General features: G+C 39.9%; 1 protein-coding gene across 12 annotated transcripts in view; it reads right to left on the reverse strand.

Annotated features, from left to right (window-relative positions):
- The window catches only part of ANKRD44 (ankyrin repeat domain 44), a 330,752-nt gene that overhangs the window by 94,629 nt on the left and 215,014 nt on the right, over positions 1–21,109 (reverse strand). For 5 of the 12 annotated variants that reach the window (XM_040475746.1, XM_040475744.1, XM_040475747.1 and 2 more), the window contains exons 11-16: positions 16,584–16,666; positions 15,372–15,489; positions 13,302–13,370; positions 11,532–11,672; positions 9,781–9,864; positions 5,616–5,727 (exon numbers count right to left, since the gene is read on the reverse strand). In XM_040475746.1, coding sequence (XP_040331680.1) covers positions 5,616–5,727; positions 9,781–9,864; positions 11,532–11,672; positions 13,302–13,370; positions 15,372–15,489; positions 16,584–16,666 — 607 coding nt within the window. The remainder of the gene's footprint in view (positions 1–5,615; positions 5,728–9,780; positions 9,865–11,531; positions 11,673–13,301; positions 13,371–15,371; positions 15,490–16,583; positions 16,667–21,109) is intronic. The other 7 variants (XM_040475745.1, XM_040475748.1, XM_040475755.1 and 4 more) reach the window with 3 other exon arrangements.

Below are 21,109 nucleotides of genomic sequence, written 5' to 3' on the forward strand. Positions count from 1 at the left end.
ACCCAAGTCTCTTCCATTCTGCTTTGATATTTTGAGCTCAATTGATTATGACTTATCACAGCTCTCAGCATGTGTTTGTGGGGAGATTTTTGCTTGTACCTATAGTACATACGTTTTTTATCACAACCAGCTGAGAACACTGGCCTAAGTAGGCAAACTTGGCAGAATCCCGAGCCTTGGCTATTCTACCAAGGCTAAGGAGTTCATACTGCTTTCTAGAAGTTGTTTGCTCGAGGAATGAATTCCATATAACTTTATATGAGGGAAGTAGAATGAAAATGACTAAAATAATTTCTGTTCCCTTTTGATTACAGCAAAATAGGCTGAACACAAAGTATGGTTTATAAATTCTAAGCTTATGATCACAGACAGGAGCCATGAACCATGAATGCCAAGTAAGCCCATACCAAGTTAAATGTCAGAGTCAAGTAAAATCTGCATCAAAATTAATGATACATATTTAATGATATGCATAATCACAATAATTGCTCATCTAGATGAGAAGAGAGGTGAAAGACAAATGTTACCAACCTTACTAATCAGCTGGCTCCGAAGGCCACCCACCCTCCTCAATGCTACACCGGCTCCCAAAGGACTAAGGCCCTGGTCTCACAGGAGAGGTTCAGGGGCTATGAATACTGATTTGCTCCACTCCTTCCACAGGCCAGAAATATAGGCTAGGCAATGAGACATAAAGAAATGATTCCCTGCATACTTCCTGCTGTGAGGCTCAAGTAAGCCATTCAGGGCTACTAGAAACATGTCTTTCACTGGCGTAATTCTAGCAGCTGGCACAGTCAGGATCGATTTGTTAAAAGGATCCCCCGCCCCCCTGGAGGACAGGGGTGTTTGTGTGGTGAGATGAGGGAGCAGACTGGCATGGCAGTGGTGAGTCTGAGGAATGTACCTTACCTAGCATACTGGTGAGGTGGTTTACTTTCCTAATATCTAGCACCCAAAGAAATGGGGCTTTTAAGGAATTTGAGGGTATTGTAGTCCTAGAGAAAGAGACAGGGAGTATAAATTAGAAAAGGTGCCCTTCAAAAACCCTACTTCTTGTATCAAGAACAAGCCTGGGGTGCCTGGGTGGCTCAGTTGGTTGAGCATCCGACTTTGGCTCAGGTCATGATCTCACGGTTTGTGAGTTCGAGCCCTGCATCAGGCTTACTGCTGTCAGTGCACAGCCTGCTTTGGATCTTCCGTGCCCCCTTTCTCTGACCCTCCCCCACTCTCTCTCTCTTTCAAAAATAAATAAACATTAAAAAAAAATTTTTTTTTTTAATTTTTTTTTTCAACATTTATTTATTTTTGGGACAGAGAGAGACAGAGCATGAATGGGGGAGGGGCAGAGAGAGAGGGAGACACAGAATCAGAAACCGGCTCCAGGCTCTGAGCCATCAGCCCAGAGCCCGACGCGGGGCTCGAACTCACGGACCGCGAGATCGTGACCTGGCCGAAGTCGGACGCCCAACCGACTGCGCCACCCAGGCGCCCCAAAAAAAATTTTTTTAAAAGAACAAGCCTTATTCTCATCACAAGGGAAAAAAACACTTCCTTTTCTTTTTTTCTTTTCTTTTCTTTTCTTTTCTTTTCTTTTCTTTTCTTTTCTTTTCTTTTGTGTGTGTGTGTGTGTGTGTGTGTGTGTGTGTGTGTGTGTATCTATATGAGGTAATGGATGTTAACTAAACTTATTGTGGTAATTATTTCACGATACATGTAAGTCAAGTCATTATCCCGTATACCTTAACCTAATATGTCGTTGTCAAATATATCTCAATAAAACTGAAAGAAAAATAATTAAATGGCATTCCTGGCATGTGACGAACATGTAGTAAATGCCATTAATGGTGGTCTCAGCCACTCCCAAATCTGTTCACAGTGCTGCGAGCCAGCAGTATGGCTAAGATGCCTGCAGTGGTCTGGCTCTATGATGCTGGTCCTAGGGGGAGAGCTCAGGACTGTGTGTTGAGTGGGAGGGAGCAGGTACAAGAATGTTGATAGCTTGCTTAGGATCTCTGCTTAGTTGAACCACACCCTAAGAGGAATTGGAGGATGCATTCCAAAATGGAAATATACAGAATGTTCCATACAACCACAATCATTCAGGGTTATGAGGAGAATTTTCATCCTGTCTGTGTTATAAATAACCCACTGAGGTCCTTTCCTGAAAGCAAACAATGATGACCTTTCTACCAATTTATATTGATAGTCTGGCTTTCTCAGCTGACAGTACAAATTAAGACCACTGAATACTTTCCCTACCCACTTTTGAATGTCTTAAAATTGCCAAGAATAATCATTTCTTTGTAAATCACATAGGGCAAGTTTCGATATAATCAAGGGGTAATTTCATTATTAGACAGAACTTGCAAAACCTTCTTAGGGACAGAAAATGTTTTTGTTGGATAACAGAAATAGTGGCCCTGAAATGGCTTTCCTGAAAAATGAAAGTAATATGCAATATATTATTTACATAGAAAGAAAATGTTACAGAACAATCATTCTCAGAGTTACTCATGCTATGGGATTAAAGATAACTCCTCAAAGTACTTTAAAACAGCAAAGTTATTAAGACTATAATAACTTTGTAATAAAAGTTTGTATGTCCAGTTATGACATGTGGTTTTCATAGAGAAGACCAATTAAAGACAGCTGTGTCTTAAGTACATTTTGGAATGCAGGCTTATGACGGGTAGTAACAATAGTAAGCCTTCACTCTCTGCCACTGATTACTAAACACACAGACACACACACGTACAAACTTTGGGAGGAGCCTTTCTTATATGGGACCTAAACATAGAGCCCTATATGGTGATAGGTCTAGATCAACTTCCACAGCAATGCTGGTGTTGGGAGGCAGAAGTGACCCTGTCTTACATCTTAACCAGTTCCTTCCAAGCTTTTGCTCTATGCTGAAAAGGCTTGGGTAGTGGTAGAGCTTTGCCCTGCAACGGAAAGCAGCATGGTATAGAAAATATTTTTTGTTTTTTAAATCAGGAATCCTGATTCATGAGACTGCTTCTTCCACTGACCAGGGCTATGTCTTTGGCACAAACCAGTTAATGCCCTGTGGTTTGGTTTGCCCATCTATAAGATAAAGGATTGCCCCTTGGCCACTTGTGGTTCTCCATTAAAGTCCATCTTACAGAAGGCTATGAAATCATTGGCTTTCTACATCTTCCTAGGAAACTGGATGGTTTTAAAATATGTCTATACGTCCGACTTCAGCCAGGTCACGATCTCGTGGTCTGTGAGTTCGAGCCCCGAGTCAGGCTCTGGGCTGATGGCTCAGAGCCTGGAGCCTGCTTCCGATTCTGTGTCTCCCTCTCTCTTTGCCCCTCCCCCGTTCATGCTCTGTCTCTCTCTGTCCCAAAAATAAATAAACGTTGAAAAAAAAATTAAAAAAAAATATGTCTATAAATCCTTTGACACTCTTCCCTTTGAAAGGTGGAGTCTACTTCTCCTCTCTAGGGTAACCCTGTGTGACCTTCAAGGCTAGATCATTAAGACTGATACTGTCTTTCTCTCATTCATTCTCACACTGGCTCTCTCCCACTCTCTTCTGGATCCCTGAAGTGATCTTCCGGATCACTCCTTTTGATCCCTGAGCTACCACGTAAGATATCCAGCTATTCTGAAACCACCATGCTAGAGAAAACCACAGAAAGAAGCCCCCCAGAAGCTATTTAAATCTTACAAGCCAGGTAACTGACATGAGTGAAGAAGCGTTTGAGATTATCCCAGCCTCAGACATTGTCTGTAATCTCATAGGATATCTTTAACAATAACTACTCAGCTCAGCCACTCCTGAATTCCTGATCAATAAGAGATATTAAATAATTGCTGTTGTTTTAAGCCACTAATTTTGGGGTAATTCGTTTGCAGCCTCTGTAACTAGAAGGGGAACTATAACAGAATCAGGAGTAGGGGGAAAATGACACCTTCAAGGTCAAACAAGGAAGTCTTCAGCAACCACAAGAACCTCAGGAAAGGAGACTTAGAAGTCTTCAAGAATGATGATGGTGGATATAATTCACCAATAAATGCCACACCTAGCAACACCAGAATAATCACCTCTCTATTTTCAAATGTTTATGAACATTTCCCCACATTCACGGTTAAGAGAAATATAGTAAGAATGACCCTAAGTGGAACCACTTAAATCTGGCAGCAAGGTCAAAGGTAAAGGAACCAGCTAGAACATCATTCAGTCATTTCTATGGAGGCACTGACACAACTGCTTGCTGGCTTTCCGCCTCAGGCCTTCCTTAATAGATTGTGCAGTTGATAAAGTACAAGTGTTTTCTCAAACATATCTCCCCAATAACTCTGAAAAGTAGGACTACTCCATTTATTTATGTATTTATTTAATTAAAAAAATGTTTATTTGTTTTTGAAGGAGAGAGAGAGACAGAACATGAGCAGGGAGGGGCAGAGAGAGGGAGGAAGACACAGAATCCAAAGCAGGCTCCAGGTTCCAACCTGTCAGCCCAGAGCCCGATGTAGGGCTCGAACTCACAAACTGGGAGATCATGACCTGAGCTGAAGTTGGTTGCTTAACCGACTGAGCCACCCAGTCTCCCCAGGACTACTCCTTTTAAAAAGACAAGGAAAAGAGTTGGAGTCCACTGAGGAAGGTGGCACCTACCAACGGACCAAAGATAGTGAGTTTGGGATGCCCCATGCGTCCTAGTGAAGCTGACCCATGGGCGATGCTCAGGAGATGACAAATGGTGGCCGGCAGCCAGGATTTAACCACAAATCTGTAGTTTTTCTTCCTGGTCCACCCAGTGTTTTTGAAATAGGAAATTTCACATAAAAAGTCTACATTTCTAGCTTTCCTTGAAACACTGAAGTTCATCCCTGAGTATGAATTACCACCTGATCTCACTCACTGGAGCTGACTGGCTGTTTCTCCCTTTAGACATAACATGTCCTACTGGCCACAGTCCCCACTGCTCCCTATTGCTCTACACCTGGGCTCACTTCACTGGCTTACTTTCCATTTCTGTCCCTGTGGTCATTTAAGTTTGTGTCTGATGACCTATACCAGTGGAAGAATTTCTGACTCCAAAACCCCAGGTGTTTTTCGATAGCTGCAGGTTTGAAATTTGGGGCAGTTTAGAAATTCCAATAAATTTTGCTGTTGAGCCCTTGTCAATTTCTCTCTCTAGACTACAGATGTGGGACCACGACAAACCCATATGCCTAGCAGCTATCTAAGTCATCTTACAACACATAGGGTGATAAGTGTGACTGGAAATATATACTGAACCTATTTGATACATCCAAATTATCTTTAAAATACAAACTGTCCATAAAGAGGTCTAACATTCCTAGTCCAAGTTAATATGGAAAAGCAGTAGCTGTGAGATTAGGATGCACAGAAATGAAACAATGAGATCTACCTGTTGTAAAGTAAACATATAATCATTTACCACAGAATATCTTCAAGGTGATTTCTAGTGGGGACTTAATTAGGCAGTGAGGGCATTTGTGAGAGATTAAGACCAGCATTTTCAGGGTTGGGTCTGTGTGTGGTGTGGTGTGTGTGTGTGTGTGTGTGTGTGTGTGTGTGTGTGTTAGAGGAAACAAAACAAGACAGAACAGCTTACCAATTCCAGACATTGTCTGTGGCCATAGGCAGCAGCATAATGTATGCTATTGTAACCTTCTTTGTCCCGGATAGATGGGTTTGCATCATTTTGAAGCAGAAACTCTAGACATCTGCAAGTATAAAAATGGGGTGTTATTTTAGAAAACATCTCTAGAGTAAAAGTTATAATTAATGTAAATATTCTCCTATTATAAATGTTCCACAAAGCACTTTGTGAATTTAAGTGTTTCTTTAAAAGTCCTACAGCAATGGGGTGCCTGGGTGGCTCAGTCGGTTATGCTTCTAACTCTTGATCTTGACTCAGGCCATGATCTCACAGTTCATGAGTTTGAGCCCTGCACTGTCAGTGCAGAGCCTGCTTGGGATTCCGTCTCTCCCCCTCTCTGTTCCCCCCCCCCTCAAAATAATAAACTTTTAAAAATATCCTACAGCAATGAAGGTTTATGTATTAAAAGTTTTACTTGTTCGTGTTTTCTGTATCCATCTTTACTTCAGCTTAAAATAGCCATTCTAGAATTCAGGAAAAGCTTTAGGAACAAGAGGGTAGTTAAGTACCGTCCCCCACCTCAATTTATTGAAAGTACTATCCCGTCCTCACTGAGTTGTTTTAATGTCATTATCAATTATTGCGTATTTATCCATACATGGGCTCATTTCTGGACTCTGTTCTGTTACAATAATCCATTTGTCTCTTCCTGCATTGATGTTTGGTTTCATTTTTATAGTTTGCATACAATTTTATATTAGTTTCAGGTGTACAACATTGTGATTCAGCAATTCTATACATTATGCTGTGCTCACCACAGCAAGTGTAGCTGCCGTCTGTCACCAATGTTACTACAATATTATTGATTCCCTGTGCTGCACTTTTCATCTCCATGACTTATTTATTTTACAACTGGAAATTTGTATCTCTAATCCCCTTTACCTATTTTGCCCATTCTTCTGCCCCTATCCTCTGGCAACCACCAGTTTGTTCTCTGTACTTATGAGTCTGTGTCTGGTTATGTTTGTTTGTTCACCTGTTTTGTTGTTTCGATTCCACACATAAGTGAAATTATGTGATATTTGTCTTTCTCTGACTTACTTCACTTAGCATAATAAAGAATAATTAAGTCTCTTTTTCCTTTTCACCTTAAAGTACAGAACCTGTCTGTCATCAGGATTACTGAGTAATGAGTTTTTGAGTTCCACGTTCAAAAGATGAGCTCTCAAATGTAACAAAGAAGTGGTCAGGCCATTACAGCAAGAGACAGGGATCTACTTTTAACCTTGCTATTGGAGACTACCATCAATCCAAAGGTTAGAAAATGAAAATTAGGAAGAATAAGAAATTAACAACAGCAAAAGAACTTAAGAATAGCCCAAATAATAAAAAGATTAAAGGAGCGGGCAAACACTTAAAAAATATAAAAGATTAACTCAGTAACCACATCTGAAGAAAGACACTTAAATTGCATCATTATGTATAGACTAGAACAAAATAATTAATAATAAACTTAGAAAGCCTTTTCGGAAAGAATTATGATTTTTCTAAAAGAGCCACAATCTTTACAATGGGTTGGAGGTAGGGGTGTGATGTGGCTCCGACTTGGCTGAAATGCCCCAAAGCCCAGGATACAAGTGCCGGGGGATGTAGGAATTCTGTTCAAGGTCTTCTGGTCAAAGAGGGAATAAGTAGTCAGGAAGCACCACTCCATAATTTCAGTTTTATATCCATGGCAGTGGGACAAATGTGTCCTCTACAAGGTCAAGCTGATTCAATTTCATACTCAAATCAAAATTCTCAAATGCTCAAATTATACTTACATCAAAATATGCAATGGAAGCATGTGCATTAAATAAGACCATCCAAGGGAAAATGCCTATTGTTTCCTCAAACACTTTATTTTTGGTTCTAATTTTTTTAAAGTTTTTATTTTAATTCCAGTTAGTTCACATACCGTGTTATATTAATTTCAGGTGTACAATATAATAATTCAACACTTCCATACATCATCCTGGGACTGAAACACTTACCTATCTTTTGGCATAAGGCAAAAGGAGTAAATAAGTCACACACAGAGACGATTAACACAGATATTTTAATTTCTAGAAATACTGATAAAAGACACAAATTTTTTACACCAAATATCTACAAGTTACCTGATTTATCCACCAAATGCTCCATAATAAATCAAACTATTATTGGAGTTCTGATATCATTCTGTCTTTGGTGATTTGTACCTTAAAAGGAAGTCTTTTTTTATTTTGGCAATTAAATGTCCATGGACAGGATCCCAGGTATGACTCATTTTAAATAGAATTTGGCTCTTGAAATAAAATCATTCAATAGGAAAAGGGTTCTAGTGGATTCACAACCCCCAGCTCCTGAAAGAGTCACATTGTAAAAAACCAGTTGGCGGATTTAATACGTAATTCGGAAAACACTTGGAATTGCTCCCAAAGTGTCATTTACCCCAGGATATAGCTGAACTATACTACCAGCAGTGTGATTTGAAAAGACAACAGCACTGTAGAATTTGAATATTCTCCATATCGTTTCCAAGGGAAAATACATTCCACTTTTTTTTTTTTAATTTTTTTTAACATTTATTTATTTTTGAGACAGAGACAGAGCATGAACGGGGGAGGGTCAGAGAGAGAGGGAGACACAGAACCGGAAGCAGGCTCCAGGCTCTGAGCCATCAGCCCAGAGCCTGATGCAGGGCTCGAACTCACGGACCACGAGATTGTGACCTGAGCCGAAGTCGGACGCTCAACCGACTGAGCCACCCAGGCGCCCCAATACATTCCAGTTTTAACTGGGGATGCTTATCTCTTCTCCTCCCAGGGCTGTGGCTACCACTTTGGGCACCTGCGCTGCAAAATCAAGACCTGCACGTTAAGTCAGAGATGTATCTGGATGAGAGATGTAGCCTCTCTGCTCGGAAGAGCTCTCAGGAAGCCTGGTTCCCTGCCTCCCCTGCCTGTCCTGCTTTTTCCCTCTCCATCAGCCGTAAGAGGGTAAGAGGGCTGTTCTTGGCACGATTTCACTGGAGAAGGGGGCGCTGGCTGATGTGGCTTAAAATTCTACAGTCTTTGAATATCATTAAGTTTGGAATATTAGGGCAAAACCTTGGTCATTCTACTTTACTCATGGCTATGTTTCCTGTCCCCACCCCAGTAACAGCCCAAGTTACATCCCACAACCTGTATCAGGGCCACACTTTCTAACTTCTCTTCCACAATAGTCTGGACCTGGGAGGACAGCCCAGTGGACAGTGGGAAGACCCTAGAGGGGACACAAGCCTTCAGGTCACAAAGAAATTGGTTCTTCTGACAACTGGAGAAGAGAATAAACAAGTTAGGAACTGTGTGGGTGCAGACTCTTAAGAGAACTGTATCCACTAGTTTCAAGGAGGCGGGACACAAAGTGTGGGCAGCAATCATTCCTTTGTTCAGCTGTTTAACAAACAGTCACTGAACACCAGCGACACGCTGGCTACTGCACTGAGCAGAGCACAACCTTCACACTGCTTTGTTGCACAAGGACTCTCAGAGGATGAGGCATTACAGCTTCCTGTGCATCAACCCCCCTGGGTGATGGCAGGGACTCTGGCCCTTGTCACAGTTCTAGCTAAGTCTCTGTCAGAAGCCAGAGAGAGAGGTGGGATGAGGTGGGGCAGGAGAAGTTGTGGGAAAGAGTGAAGGACTGTTTGTGAGCTGATGTTTGTGGGTTGGGGAGGGGAGGGAGAACACAACCACAGTATTGCACGCTGAAATTTCAAAACATTTATTTATAGAACCTGGTAAATAGTTACCCCCAGGTCGTTAAAGGAGAGCCGATGGCCTGAGAGGAGGCTTAATGTGTCCCCTGAGGCATATGATGCATGGCAGTCAAAAATGATATTTAAGACACCTGTTCCTAAAAACTGCTGACCAATCACAGTGATGGTCTTGGCAAAGGGTTCAATTTTAGGAAGAGTTCCTTGTGTAAAAATAGCATAATTAAGGGATATATTAAAAGAACCATTTCCTCTTCACTAAAGGCAAGCCCATATCGCTTCCTCAATATCCCAAATCAAACCCTAGAATAGCAAGGGCTGCCCTATGTGACAACCCAGAAAAGCAGACAAGCATCAGTAATTACAACTTGTGCTTTAAGCTGAGAAGAAACTTACAATGCGGCTTCCTTTTCCTTCAGCTCTCTGGCTCTTTCAAGTTCTTCTGAATGTTCATGGGCATTTCCTAAGATAGTCTTACTTCTCAACATAAGGGAAAGAAAAAAAATTACAATTATTTGTTTTAATGGCAAAGCTGCTAGTGATTTTGGTACAACTTCTATCTCAACAACTTCTCCCCCAACCCAAAAGAAATAAGCACTCCTGATTTTCACTGAGGATCTACGTGGTTCTCTTAAAGGCCATCCAGTAAATCTATTCTCTCCCAAGAAACCCAACTGAGAACATAACTTTCCTAGAATTTCCACCGTGTTTCAGTGAGTAAGACAACAATCAAGTCGTCCTCCCCTCTATAAATATCCTAAACTCCCCAAGTAAATAGGAGGCAATTTAGCTTAGACCTTCCTGACGACTCCCACCACATTCCTTGTTGCCTCCTTGTCAATTCAGCATCTCACTTATCCAGGAATGGGGTTCTAGTCACTCTTCAACTGACAGAGAAATTCTACATCACATAGGATTCCTTTCTCAGCTTTAACATTGAAGGGTACTTGCTCCCACATTCTTTTCTGAGTGAGCAGCATAGAGCCTGCTATGTAGTAACGTCTCAATAAATGTTTGTCGAATTAATAACCTATGGGTCTACGGGATCCAGAGTGTAGGGACATCAGATTTGCCAATATTATGTAAACATAAAAAGAAAAATAGTGTTTCCCAAACTGGAAATATGGATTATAATCCATTATGGAATTATGAAATTAATTTAGTAGACTGCAGTAATTAGGGTTTTTTTTAACAAGATAAAAGAGAAAATATCAGAATCATCACACATAGTAAAAGTAAATATGGTTTTATGAAATTCTGCCTCCTTTTTACACACACACACACACACACACATCTACATAGACATAGGTATTTAAAACCTATATATTTGAGTACATATACTGGGTCATGACATCAAATGTATTTCTTACCGTGGGTCACTGTGTAAAATATTTAAAAGCCACTGATGTATACGAATAGAATTTAGCACTGACCCAGAATCAATTCCGTAACACAGAGTGGCAAGTAAGTCAATAGTTCTCCAAACAGGGTCACCAAAAAGCATTCCTCTGAAGGAGGCCCTGGTCCTCAAGTCTTTGAGAACAATCTCATAAGCTGTGGGCACCTCTCACACCATTTCCACCTGACCTGGTTCACTTCTGCTTTTCATCCCTGGACACCTAGAATCCAAACATGTCCAGGGCTTCCAGCTTCCTCTCTCCAGCTCCTGATAGAGCATTCTTGCCCAGGTTTGGAAAGAGTGCCAATTTTACACATACCAACGCTGGATTTGAAGGCTATTGGGATTATACATGGATGGATATTTTCGACATGTGATGTATTTATTAGCGAATGTAAGTTTGAGAGCCAATGAAGCATTTAAGTGGTGATGATGGCAACTGCAGTATATGACAAAATAAATCACAGCTGATCTCGAATGAACTGAAAACATGGGCTTGACAGCTCCACTTGGCATTCAACCCAAAGACGAGAGAAGAGAAATAATTGGGCAGTGACACGTAATAATCAAACATACAGAGAGCAGAATGGGAAAACTGGGATTAGGGATGAGGCAATTCTAACTCCTCTGGCCCTGGATGAGGGAGATTCTTCACTCACAGTTTCCATGAGGCAGTATGAAGAAAACGGAGTAAACCCTCCCCCTGTAGCCATACCCCCAAAGTAAATTTGAGCAAGGCTGTTTTTACTTTCTATCCATGTCTGATGCAGCAGCATAGTGCAAAGCTGTCCGTCCCCAGTCATCTGTTTCATTAACGTTGGCCCCTGTGGTCACTAATGTCTCAATACAATGGAAATGACAATTTGCAGCTGCATAGTGCAAAGGCGTCCTGAAAAACAAAGAGCAATTTCTTACTTCATTCAGTCTGAAAAACAGACCTCCCCCCCACCATCATCAGCATTAGCACTGACAGCCTTATTCCTGGGAGTGGGGAAAGCTCTTCAGCTCTCAGAGTGTGGATGCCAAGGGACATGCCTTCATTTGAATTTATACCATTGGAGCTGAGGATACAAAGACAGTGGCTTCAGACACGGCCACCTACCTGAGGATCTATCCTTTCTTTCCATTCCTAGTGCCTATCCTGGTTCAGATCTACATTACTGCTCTTTCAGACTATTGCAATACCATCCCTATTGGCCTCCTTAGCTCTAATCAAATTTCTATCTATTTCTAATTGGTATGAATGAAGAACTGGATTTTCTAAGGTCCAATACCCACATACGACATCCTGTTCTAAAGCCATCGGTCCTCTCCACTGAGCAAAGCCTTGATTCCTTAGTCTGGAATGGAAGACCTCCCCAAGCTGGGCCCAAACTACCTTTATAAAGTATCTGTCTCTCCCCTGGATGCACCCATTACTACAAGCCCCTTGGGGGTAGGGATGTAGGTTAATGGGAAGAACAATGCCCATGAGCTATACCAAACGACATCCCCTCTCTGGGCCTGGGCTTGCTCACCCTTGCTTCAATAAGGACCTGTGAGCAGCTGTCCCCTAACATCTATTCTAGGTCTAAAATTCCTAGAATTTTACATGCACATGTAAATTTATTACATGTATAACTCATTTAGTTTCTCCAAGCCACTTTTATTCATCTATTAGAAAAGGATAATAAGCATCCCCATATATCTCATAGAGAGACCATGAAAAACCAAATGGGTAATATATAAGAAACACATGCACCTTATAAAGAGTAAGGCATTGCAGAAACATGAAGCAATTTATTTTATATTACTTATTTTTAGTCCCCAATTATTTAACAGTTTATCTGGTGTGCCTAGCCAATATTTAGGGTATAATAATCAAATGAATTACTTTATATCAAAGTGAATAACTTTACTTCAAGAACTATTGATTAATTTTCAAGTACCACTCTTTTATATTGTAAAGTCAATGTATGGGCTCTTTTACTAGTTGACTTTCTCCTCTTTCATCCCCCCAAAAGTAAATTATAAGTATTTTACAAGATCCAGTCCTGTTCCTCAGGAGAGCCATGGACAGGTAAGAGGAGAGACAAAACAGAGAGTCCACTAGAACAGTGTGATATGTGCTTCAGTTGTGAAGTATGGAGGGTATCAGGGGAAGGGGAGGGAGGTGTTACTTAACCTAAGTCTGGAAGGGTGGGTAGGAGTACCATAGGTAGGTTGGTAAGAGAAGAAATCTGTAGCAACTCCAAGAGCCAGGGTGCATGTGGAGAGGAGGGGTAGAGAGATGCATGGAAAAAAAAAAACTGGAAGAAGACACAACTGACATTTCTAAACAGAGCTGTGAGAGGAGATGCCTTCCTGGGGGCTTGTGCCTGCTTTGTTGTATTTCACTACAAAAAGGGATTTCCTTCTGAGGACAGAATCTCCCCAGCTAGCTTCCCTGTTTACCATTTCAGTATAACATGATTTCCAGATGGATTGCTCCCCACTCCTTTTACTTAGGCACTTGAAGCAGAGCTCCCTGTTTACATACCTCCCACACTTGTCCTTTTTATGGAAATCTGCTCCGCTGCTCTGCAAGAGTTTTATACATTCCACGTTACTAGAAAGACAGGGAAAACATTATTAAGATGGTAGACGTCAATTGCTGGGCTACCTTCAGAAAGAGCTGTTTTTGGTGAAGTGTGGGCCAAGATGAAATGATAGTTCCAGCTTTGAATTCTGCTAACACAAAAACAACGTGAACATATGAGGAAGGTAATATTGCAAGGATCTAAAGTTCCTGGAATTCCTTTTTCCATAAATCAACGCATGGAAGAGCCTGATGGAACATTTTCAATTCCATGACCAAGGTATTTAATTTTTACATGGTTATTATTACATGATTAAACCTTTAAGTGATGGTTTCATCATTTATCCTAAAATTCTCTTTCAAAAGCATCAAGGGTTTGGGAAATAACCCCTTAAACATATGATGATTTTGCATCACCTTTAAACAATGAGCCAGAATGGAGAAGCATTACCTTTTATCACAGCAGAATGAATTCACTGTGATAACCGTTTTCAACCCAGACTCTCCATAATGGAAAATAAAACAGCTGCATTTCCCTGTCTTTGTAATATAGGTAAATAAATGTGCAAAAAATAAAAGGCCAAAAGTGATGTAATGGAGCATAGTGATCTTCCAAAGCTTCTTTGTCATTTGCAGAAGCAATAAATCATATTTAGTAAAGAAAAAAGGACCCACTGAAGTGAATTTTCCTATTGAAGGGCATGTAGCTGAATATTAATTCTACTAGGAATTTCAGATATGAATCCAGAATGGTGTGTTTCCACTTTCCATGTAGGTCTCATATTTTTTTCAAACGTCGGCATAAAAAGAGACAATCATCCATTATTGTTTTAAACTTGGAATGCTGAGAAGTAGTCTCAGATTTACTATTTTATTATCATTTAAGTATGAAAAATGATCTCATTAATGATGACCCTGAGCAGGGTGCCCCCCCATCCACCCTTTGTAGTCACCTCTCTCAGAGAACTAGCTGTTTCTGTCATCAAATATAAGAACTTTCTGAGACCATTATGTGTCTGTGTAGCGTGCCCATTGATAGGAGGCACCTGTCTCTTACTGAATGAACCCAAAGGATCAAGGGCAGAGGCAGATCTAGTTGTGTGGCTCATGAGACTCATTTGGGGAGAGGGGTTGGGTAGAGGGAGATTCATTTAAAAAATAATACATAACTATGAATATAAAACTAAATACAAGATTTTGGAAGGGACCCATGCAAATAAAGGCCCTGAAGTTTCACAGTCAACCCACCTCTGATAAAGAGGTAATGCCTTTGATAATGTACAGATGACAAATGGGGAGGTATTGCTTCTCCTTAAGGACAAGAAACTTGATTAAGAACTAACACCTTACCCAAACAAGGTCATCTGAGAGAGGCCATGTTTGGTCAATATATGGTCATATATCAATAACATATTGAGCAGAGGCTTAATTTCACCACTGATATGAAGAAGAGTACCTGATTAAAACATGCCCTCTACAACTTAAAAAAAAAAAAGGCAAGGATTAAATCATTTCTTGCCTATCCTTTGGGTTTTCTTGACCTTTGTTCACATTTAACCATTTAAGTACTTAAAAATCAGCTTTGAAATAAGGACAAAAATATCTGCAAATAAACATGAACTAATTCAATCTTGGATTCCCTTGCGCATCATCCATCTACTAGCAACAACAAAAAAAGAAAAACTTAGGAACAAATCTCAAATTATTTTCTTTTGGTAGAGTATCAGCTAGATCCACATTCTATAAGGCTTGAAGACCTACAATTTAAAAAAAATAAGGAAAAGGAAGAGAACGGAAAACACAAGAAAAATGATTTTCTATATGAGATGGGCCAACAATTTTTCTTTAGAAGAACAAACGTACAATTAATCTGCAAGTGCAATAGTGATAGTGATATTTGGTGTTGGTAGAAATGATTCTTTACCCATCTTACTACAGAAATTGACTTTGATTCACAGACAACTTGAGTCAATGAAGATAAATTAGAGGAGTTAAGTCATGAAATAACAACTGAAATTGCTAACTACTCACCCTCCTGCAGCGGCAGCATGAAGGCACGTTCTTCCAAATTTATCTGGGGTGTCTATTTCAAAGCCTGCAGACAGCACGTGCTCATTACTAAACAAGGATACTATGCTATACTTTTGTCCTAGTTAAACCACAAGAAACATTGCAGAGACAGAAAAATCAGTTAGTAGAAAAACCAGAATGCAAGCAATTGTAGTCAGAAAGAGGTTGTCATGGAAACGAATGGTAACTGCTCAAGCTTGGCAATTTTATAGGAAGAACCGTGAAGTCTAGAAGAATTTATTTTCACATTCAGCCCTGGGTGAACCACAGCCCCATATTTCAATCCCAGGGTAGAAATTTATGAAACCAATTTGAGATAAGTAGGGCAATAGACAGGCAGACAGAACACATGGAGAAAACATGGACAGCAAAGGAGTAATCTTAACATGCTGGAGTAGTAGATATTTTCTTATGTGTATTATTAGCTTTCAGTTGGTTTAAGATCTGGGAAACATGCTTTCATGCAGGGATTATTTTTAAACATGCCAAAAGCAGTGAAAGCAGAATCAACCATAGGTAAAGCACTTAAAAGGAAAAAAATGCCTCTGGGATGTCTGTTGAATTAATTCATAAACAATCTTTGCCTTGCAGACCTCTATCACCTTTGAAAGCCAGGAACTTCTTAATACATGGAGGTTGGCAGAAGCAGTGATAAGAAAGATTAGCAAAGCTCCAAACCAGAAAGAATTTCTTGGTTCTAAACAGTCCCATACTTAAAAAAAATAAAAATTAAACATAGGTGGAGGGGATCGAAATGTAGTGATTTTTCAGAGGCCACAGAATGGGGAGGTAACATGACATTTCTACTGTCAAAATGTGGGGAATTGCCCTTTTTCCTTTGTTGAAAAGATTCACTGTTAAATCCGCCATTTTCAGCCTCGAAGGTGTTTTTTCTGATTACAACAAACTTCCGGTAAGCTACAGCCATCCCTTCCTGCCTCTCACTCTGGATCACCCAAGCTTTAACTTGAAAAACAGACAAGGCTCTCACTCTGGGGCAGGAATACGGACACTCAAACAGTAACAGCACCAAGTACTGCTGGGAGCTGTCCCCAGACCAGGTCAGGAATATCATGAAGTGCAGGCAGCCACTTACTCTAATCAGACACCTAGAGCCGTCTGGCTCATTTACAGGACACATTAAGCCTCATCTGTGGTAATGGGGTTACTTACCCGATGATAGCAGCTTTCTGCAGCAGTCAGAGTGAGCATTTAGGGCAGCTAAATGTAAGGGGAACATGCTATGGATTCCACACCTGAGGAGGAAAAGAACGGAGCAGCTCAACGGTAACAGATCTCAAGATACATGCAGAAGAACAACAACCTTTCTAGAAGTTCTCTGATGAAAATGAAATCCACAACACCTCGCTTAGGGACTCTTGCCTGAAATAATTTTATAATTCTTTCACTCAGACAGGAATTGTGCAATCATTTTCTTAAAATAATAAAATCCTAAACCCAGAACAGAATTAAAAAGCCCTAACAACACGGAATGTATAACTTCTTTTCTTTTTAATTAAAAAAAATTTTTTTAATGTTTATTTTTGAGAGCAAGAGAGACAGAGCATGAGGGGTGGAGGGGCAGAGACAGAGAGAGGGAGACACAGAATCTGAAGCAGCTCCAGGCTCTGAGCTGTCAGGATAGAGCCCAAAGCAGAGCTTGAACACACGAACTGTGAGATCATGATCTACTGAGCCACGCAGGTGCCCCGAGGAATGTATGTCTTCAAGAAAATATTCCCCATAAATGGTGACTCTACACTGAGAATTAATTTACCTTTTTTTTTTCAGCTTAGCAATTTTATGTCAGCAACCTGTTTTACTCAGCAACCTGTTCTATTCCTTGAATTGATGAATAAATACTATTGACTCATTATGTGCTAAGCACTTTGCTAAGAATTAATAATGACTATATTATTGAAAATAAAACTTTGGATGAGAATAAAAACTAATGTTTACCTTTTGCAGGTGCAATGTCATCTTCCTAATAAACTTTTATATTGCACATTAACCCACATCAGGACACGAGTCATGAAAATGTGCTGAAGCAGTAAACATTATCTTGCGTACATTTCATCAATCTAGCATATTTTCCCTAACAGTATTACAGAAAGAATCTAGAAAAGGACTTTTTGGACTGATACTCCACCATAAAACAGTCCCCAGGATGATCCCTTAAGGGATCGGCAGCCTTCTGATGGCAGTGCTTTTTGCTTTCAGAATCAAATCCTCCTCTTGCCCATCACCTCTCCTCGAACAAGGACCCAAAGCCGTGTGCGGAACTGTAGTTCCTAACAAACAGCATCATCAGGAGTTTCCTGTGTACTTATAAGCATTTATAATGTTAGTGTTCACTTCTCAGAGCATCTTGTTATATTCAAATACTGTATTTCAGATTTTGTAAATCCTCTGCATAACACTAGTATATATACTTACACCTGCAGTATTAATGACCTAAGTTTCTTCTCTGCCACAAAGTTGCCGTTTTCAGATTCTACACTGCGTTGAAAACCACATACAGTTTGAATTTGTTAGGTTTCAGATACATGAATTTTATTTGCTATCCTAAAAGCTATTATGATGTGTGTGAATGTGTGAAAGTATCTACATATTCACAGATATTTCATGGTATGCAGTGTTTTGCCAAATCTGAGTTTGCCAGCAATTAACCACCTCTCTCTTTCCATCAAAACTTCTCTCTGCAGATCGGTGTTTTTGTTCAGTCTTCCCTCTGTTCGTTTCTCTTTCCCTATATGGAGATTTCCAACCCAGTGTATATAATAGCTGGCATCCATCAAGAGATGCAATTTGCTTGTCTTCTGGGCAGTGTCATGTGGAGGAGAACTGCTTGTAATTGCCTCTCTCATCATTTACAAAAAAAATTCTGAAAAGCAATTGCACCAGTGACAACCTTGATGCTCATGGAAAGGAAGAGTGAGTTGGGGGATGGGAGGGAAGCCTTTCTATCTATGCTGCTATTTAAATTGTTCCCTCTTGAACAATTAGTAATTTTGTAAAATGTCTAACATGCTTTAAAAACACCTTACTAAATGGAATTTTAAGCCAACGAGACTTTACCTACCCATTTTTGTTTGTTTAGGGCAAGTAAGGCAAAAATATATGATTATATGAATATCTCTGGATATTTTCAAGAGAACAACAATATTTTCTAGGATGGTTTCAAGTTCCTGAAAGAATGTGCCTGAAATTAGATTGGATCTCTCAAGATTTCTTTGATCCTTTCCTCATTCGTTAAAAATAATTTTAAGAGGCACCTGGGTGGCTCAGCTGGTTAAACATCTGACTTCTGCTCAGGTCATGATCTCACAGTTCGTGAGTTCAAGCCCCATGTCGGGCTCTATGCTGACAGCTCAGAGCCTGGAGCCTGCTTCAGATTCTGTGCCTCCCTCTCTCTCCGTCCCTCCCCTGCTCACAGTCTGTCTCTCTCTCTCAAAAATAAATAAACATTAAAAAATAATTTTAATAAAAATATATAAACATGTGTACAAATATATGTAAAATATAAATATATTAAAATTTTATATATTAAACACATATATATACACATACATATGCACACACATATGTATATATGCAATAAAATATATATTTTTAAGGATACAAAAAGTATATATCTTTAATTTTTTTTTCAACATTTATTTATTTTTTTTGGGACAGAGAGAGACAGAGCATGAACGGGGGAGGGTCAGAGAGAGGGAGACACACAATCGGAAACAGGCTCCAGGCTCTGAGCTATCAGCCCAGAGCCTGACGCGGGGCTCGAACTCACGGACCGCGAGATCGTGACCTGGCTGAAGTCGGACGCTTAACCGACTGCGCCACCCAGGCGCCCCAAAGTATATATCTTTATATACAATAATACAAGCAAATGCACTGGAGAAAATAGCATCAATATCTATAAGAAACCAATTAGGAAAACATAAAAAGTGTAAATGATAGTATAACAGCAATAGTATTGTAACATATTCCATACACTTCATCATTGTTTTCAGATAATTCATCATACTCTACATTAGCTAATTCTTTTTTTCCTGCTACTTGTAAACTTGAGAAGATAAAGGAGGTAGAACCATTCTAAAAGATCTAGCAAAAACTCTATTTGGTATATGTTTTTTATTCCATAGTTAATAAAAAATCACTACCTCAATTAAGTTTTGAAAACATATTAATTTAGACTCAAGTATTATTGGCAAATATTAGGCCAAGATTGGAAAGAGAATAAAAATTAAATTCATAATCTCTGAATCACTTTAGAAATGATTCATGCATTTCAAAATAAAATTATTCCTTTACTGTTATAAAGTAAAACTACTTATAAGGAAAGGCCATAAAACCTTTGGCAGGAAAATTAGGGTTTGGCTGCCTTAGTCAAATAAGAAGCATCATCTTACTTCATCAGGTATATATCAAAGAAGATCAAGAAATAAAGATGTCAGATAACCGTAAACTTAACAATGCATAAATTGCAGGAGAGAGGAGACCAATTCTACCTAAAATGCTACATTTATTTGACCAGTCATAAAATTAATGAGATACATTTGTATTAGCTATTTCTTTTCTTTCTTTTTTTTTTCATGTTTTTATTTATTTTTGAGAGAGAGAGAGAGCAGGGGAGGGACAGAGAGAGAGCAGGGGAGGGACAGAGAGAGAGAGAGAAGGAGACAAAGAATCCAAAGCAAGCAGCAGGCTCTGAGCTGTCAGCACAACGCCCAATGCGGGGCTCGAACTTGTGAACTGTGAGATCGTGCTCTGAGCTGAAATCGGATACTTAACCAACTGAGCCACCCAGGTACCCCTGTATTAGCTATTTCTTTTTTTCTTTTTTTTTTTTATTTCAACGTCTATTTATTTTTGGGACAGAGAGAGACAGAGCATGAACGGGGGAGGGGCAGAGAGAGAGGGAGACACAGAATCGGAAACAGGCTCCAGGCCCTGAGCCATCAGCCCAGAGCCTGACGCGGGGCTCGAACTCACGGACCGCGAGATCGTGACCTGGCTGAAGTCGGACGCTTAACCGACTGCGCCACCCAGGCGCCCCAGCTATTTCCAATTTAGCTGTTACCTGTGTCTCCTACCCAGTTACTTCAGAACAAATAAGGTCAGCATAAACTGTAGGGACCTATCAGAAGTAAGGAGAGGGTTCGTGCAGGATTAGAATAAAAGTTCTCTTAAGCTTTTCCCTTAGCATCAGAGAGCTACTGCGGTCACTTCCCACCTCCAGTGCTTTCTAGAACTTTCCCTTGGGCTGTATGCTAAAAAAAAACACTGCGGTTAAGGTGATGGGATCAGAAACCTTGGGTTTGAGTCCTAGTTTGGACACTTGCTAGCTACTGGATCTTTGGGAAGTACACAATGGTTCCCTCATCCAGAAAATAACTAAGATTCCTTCATCCAGAAAATAAATATAATAATAGTGTCAATCTCACAGAACAATTGTAAGGGCTAATTAATAATGCACACCAAGTGCTAAATAAGGGGTCTGGCCATGATAAGCCTTTACCATACAAGTATTGTATTATTGCCCTTGAAATTATTATTAGCTTAGTTGGAAAATTGGCAGTCTATGAGTTTTAAAGTTGTAATCAGGCAATGATTCCTTAAAATCAGGTTTGTGATTCTTTCTTTCTTTCTTTCTTTCTTTCTTTCTTTCTTTCTTTCTTTCTTTCTTTCTTTCTTTC

The sequence above is a fragment of the Herpailurus yagouaroundi genome, unplaced genomic scaffold (assembly GCF_014898765.1).
Source record: "Herpailurus yagouaroundi ecotype Mexico unplaced genomic scaffold, PumYag 140, whole genome shotgun sequence".
Lineage (NCBI taxonomy): Eukaryota > Metazoa > Chordata > Mammalia > Carnivora > Felidae > Herpailurus > Herpailurus yagouaroundi.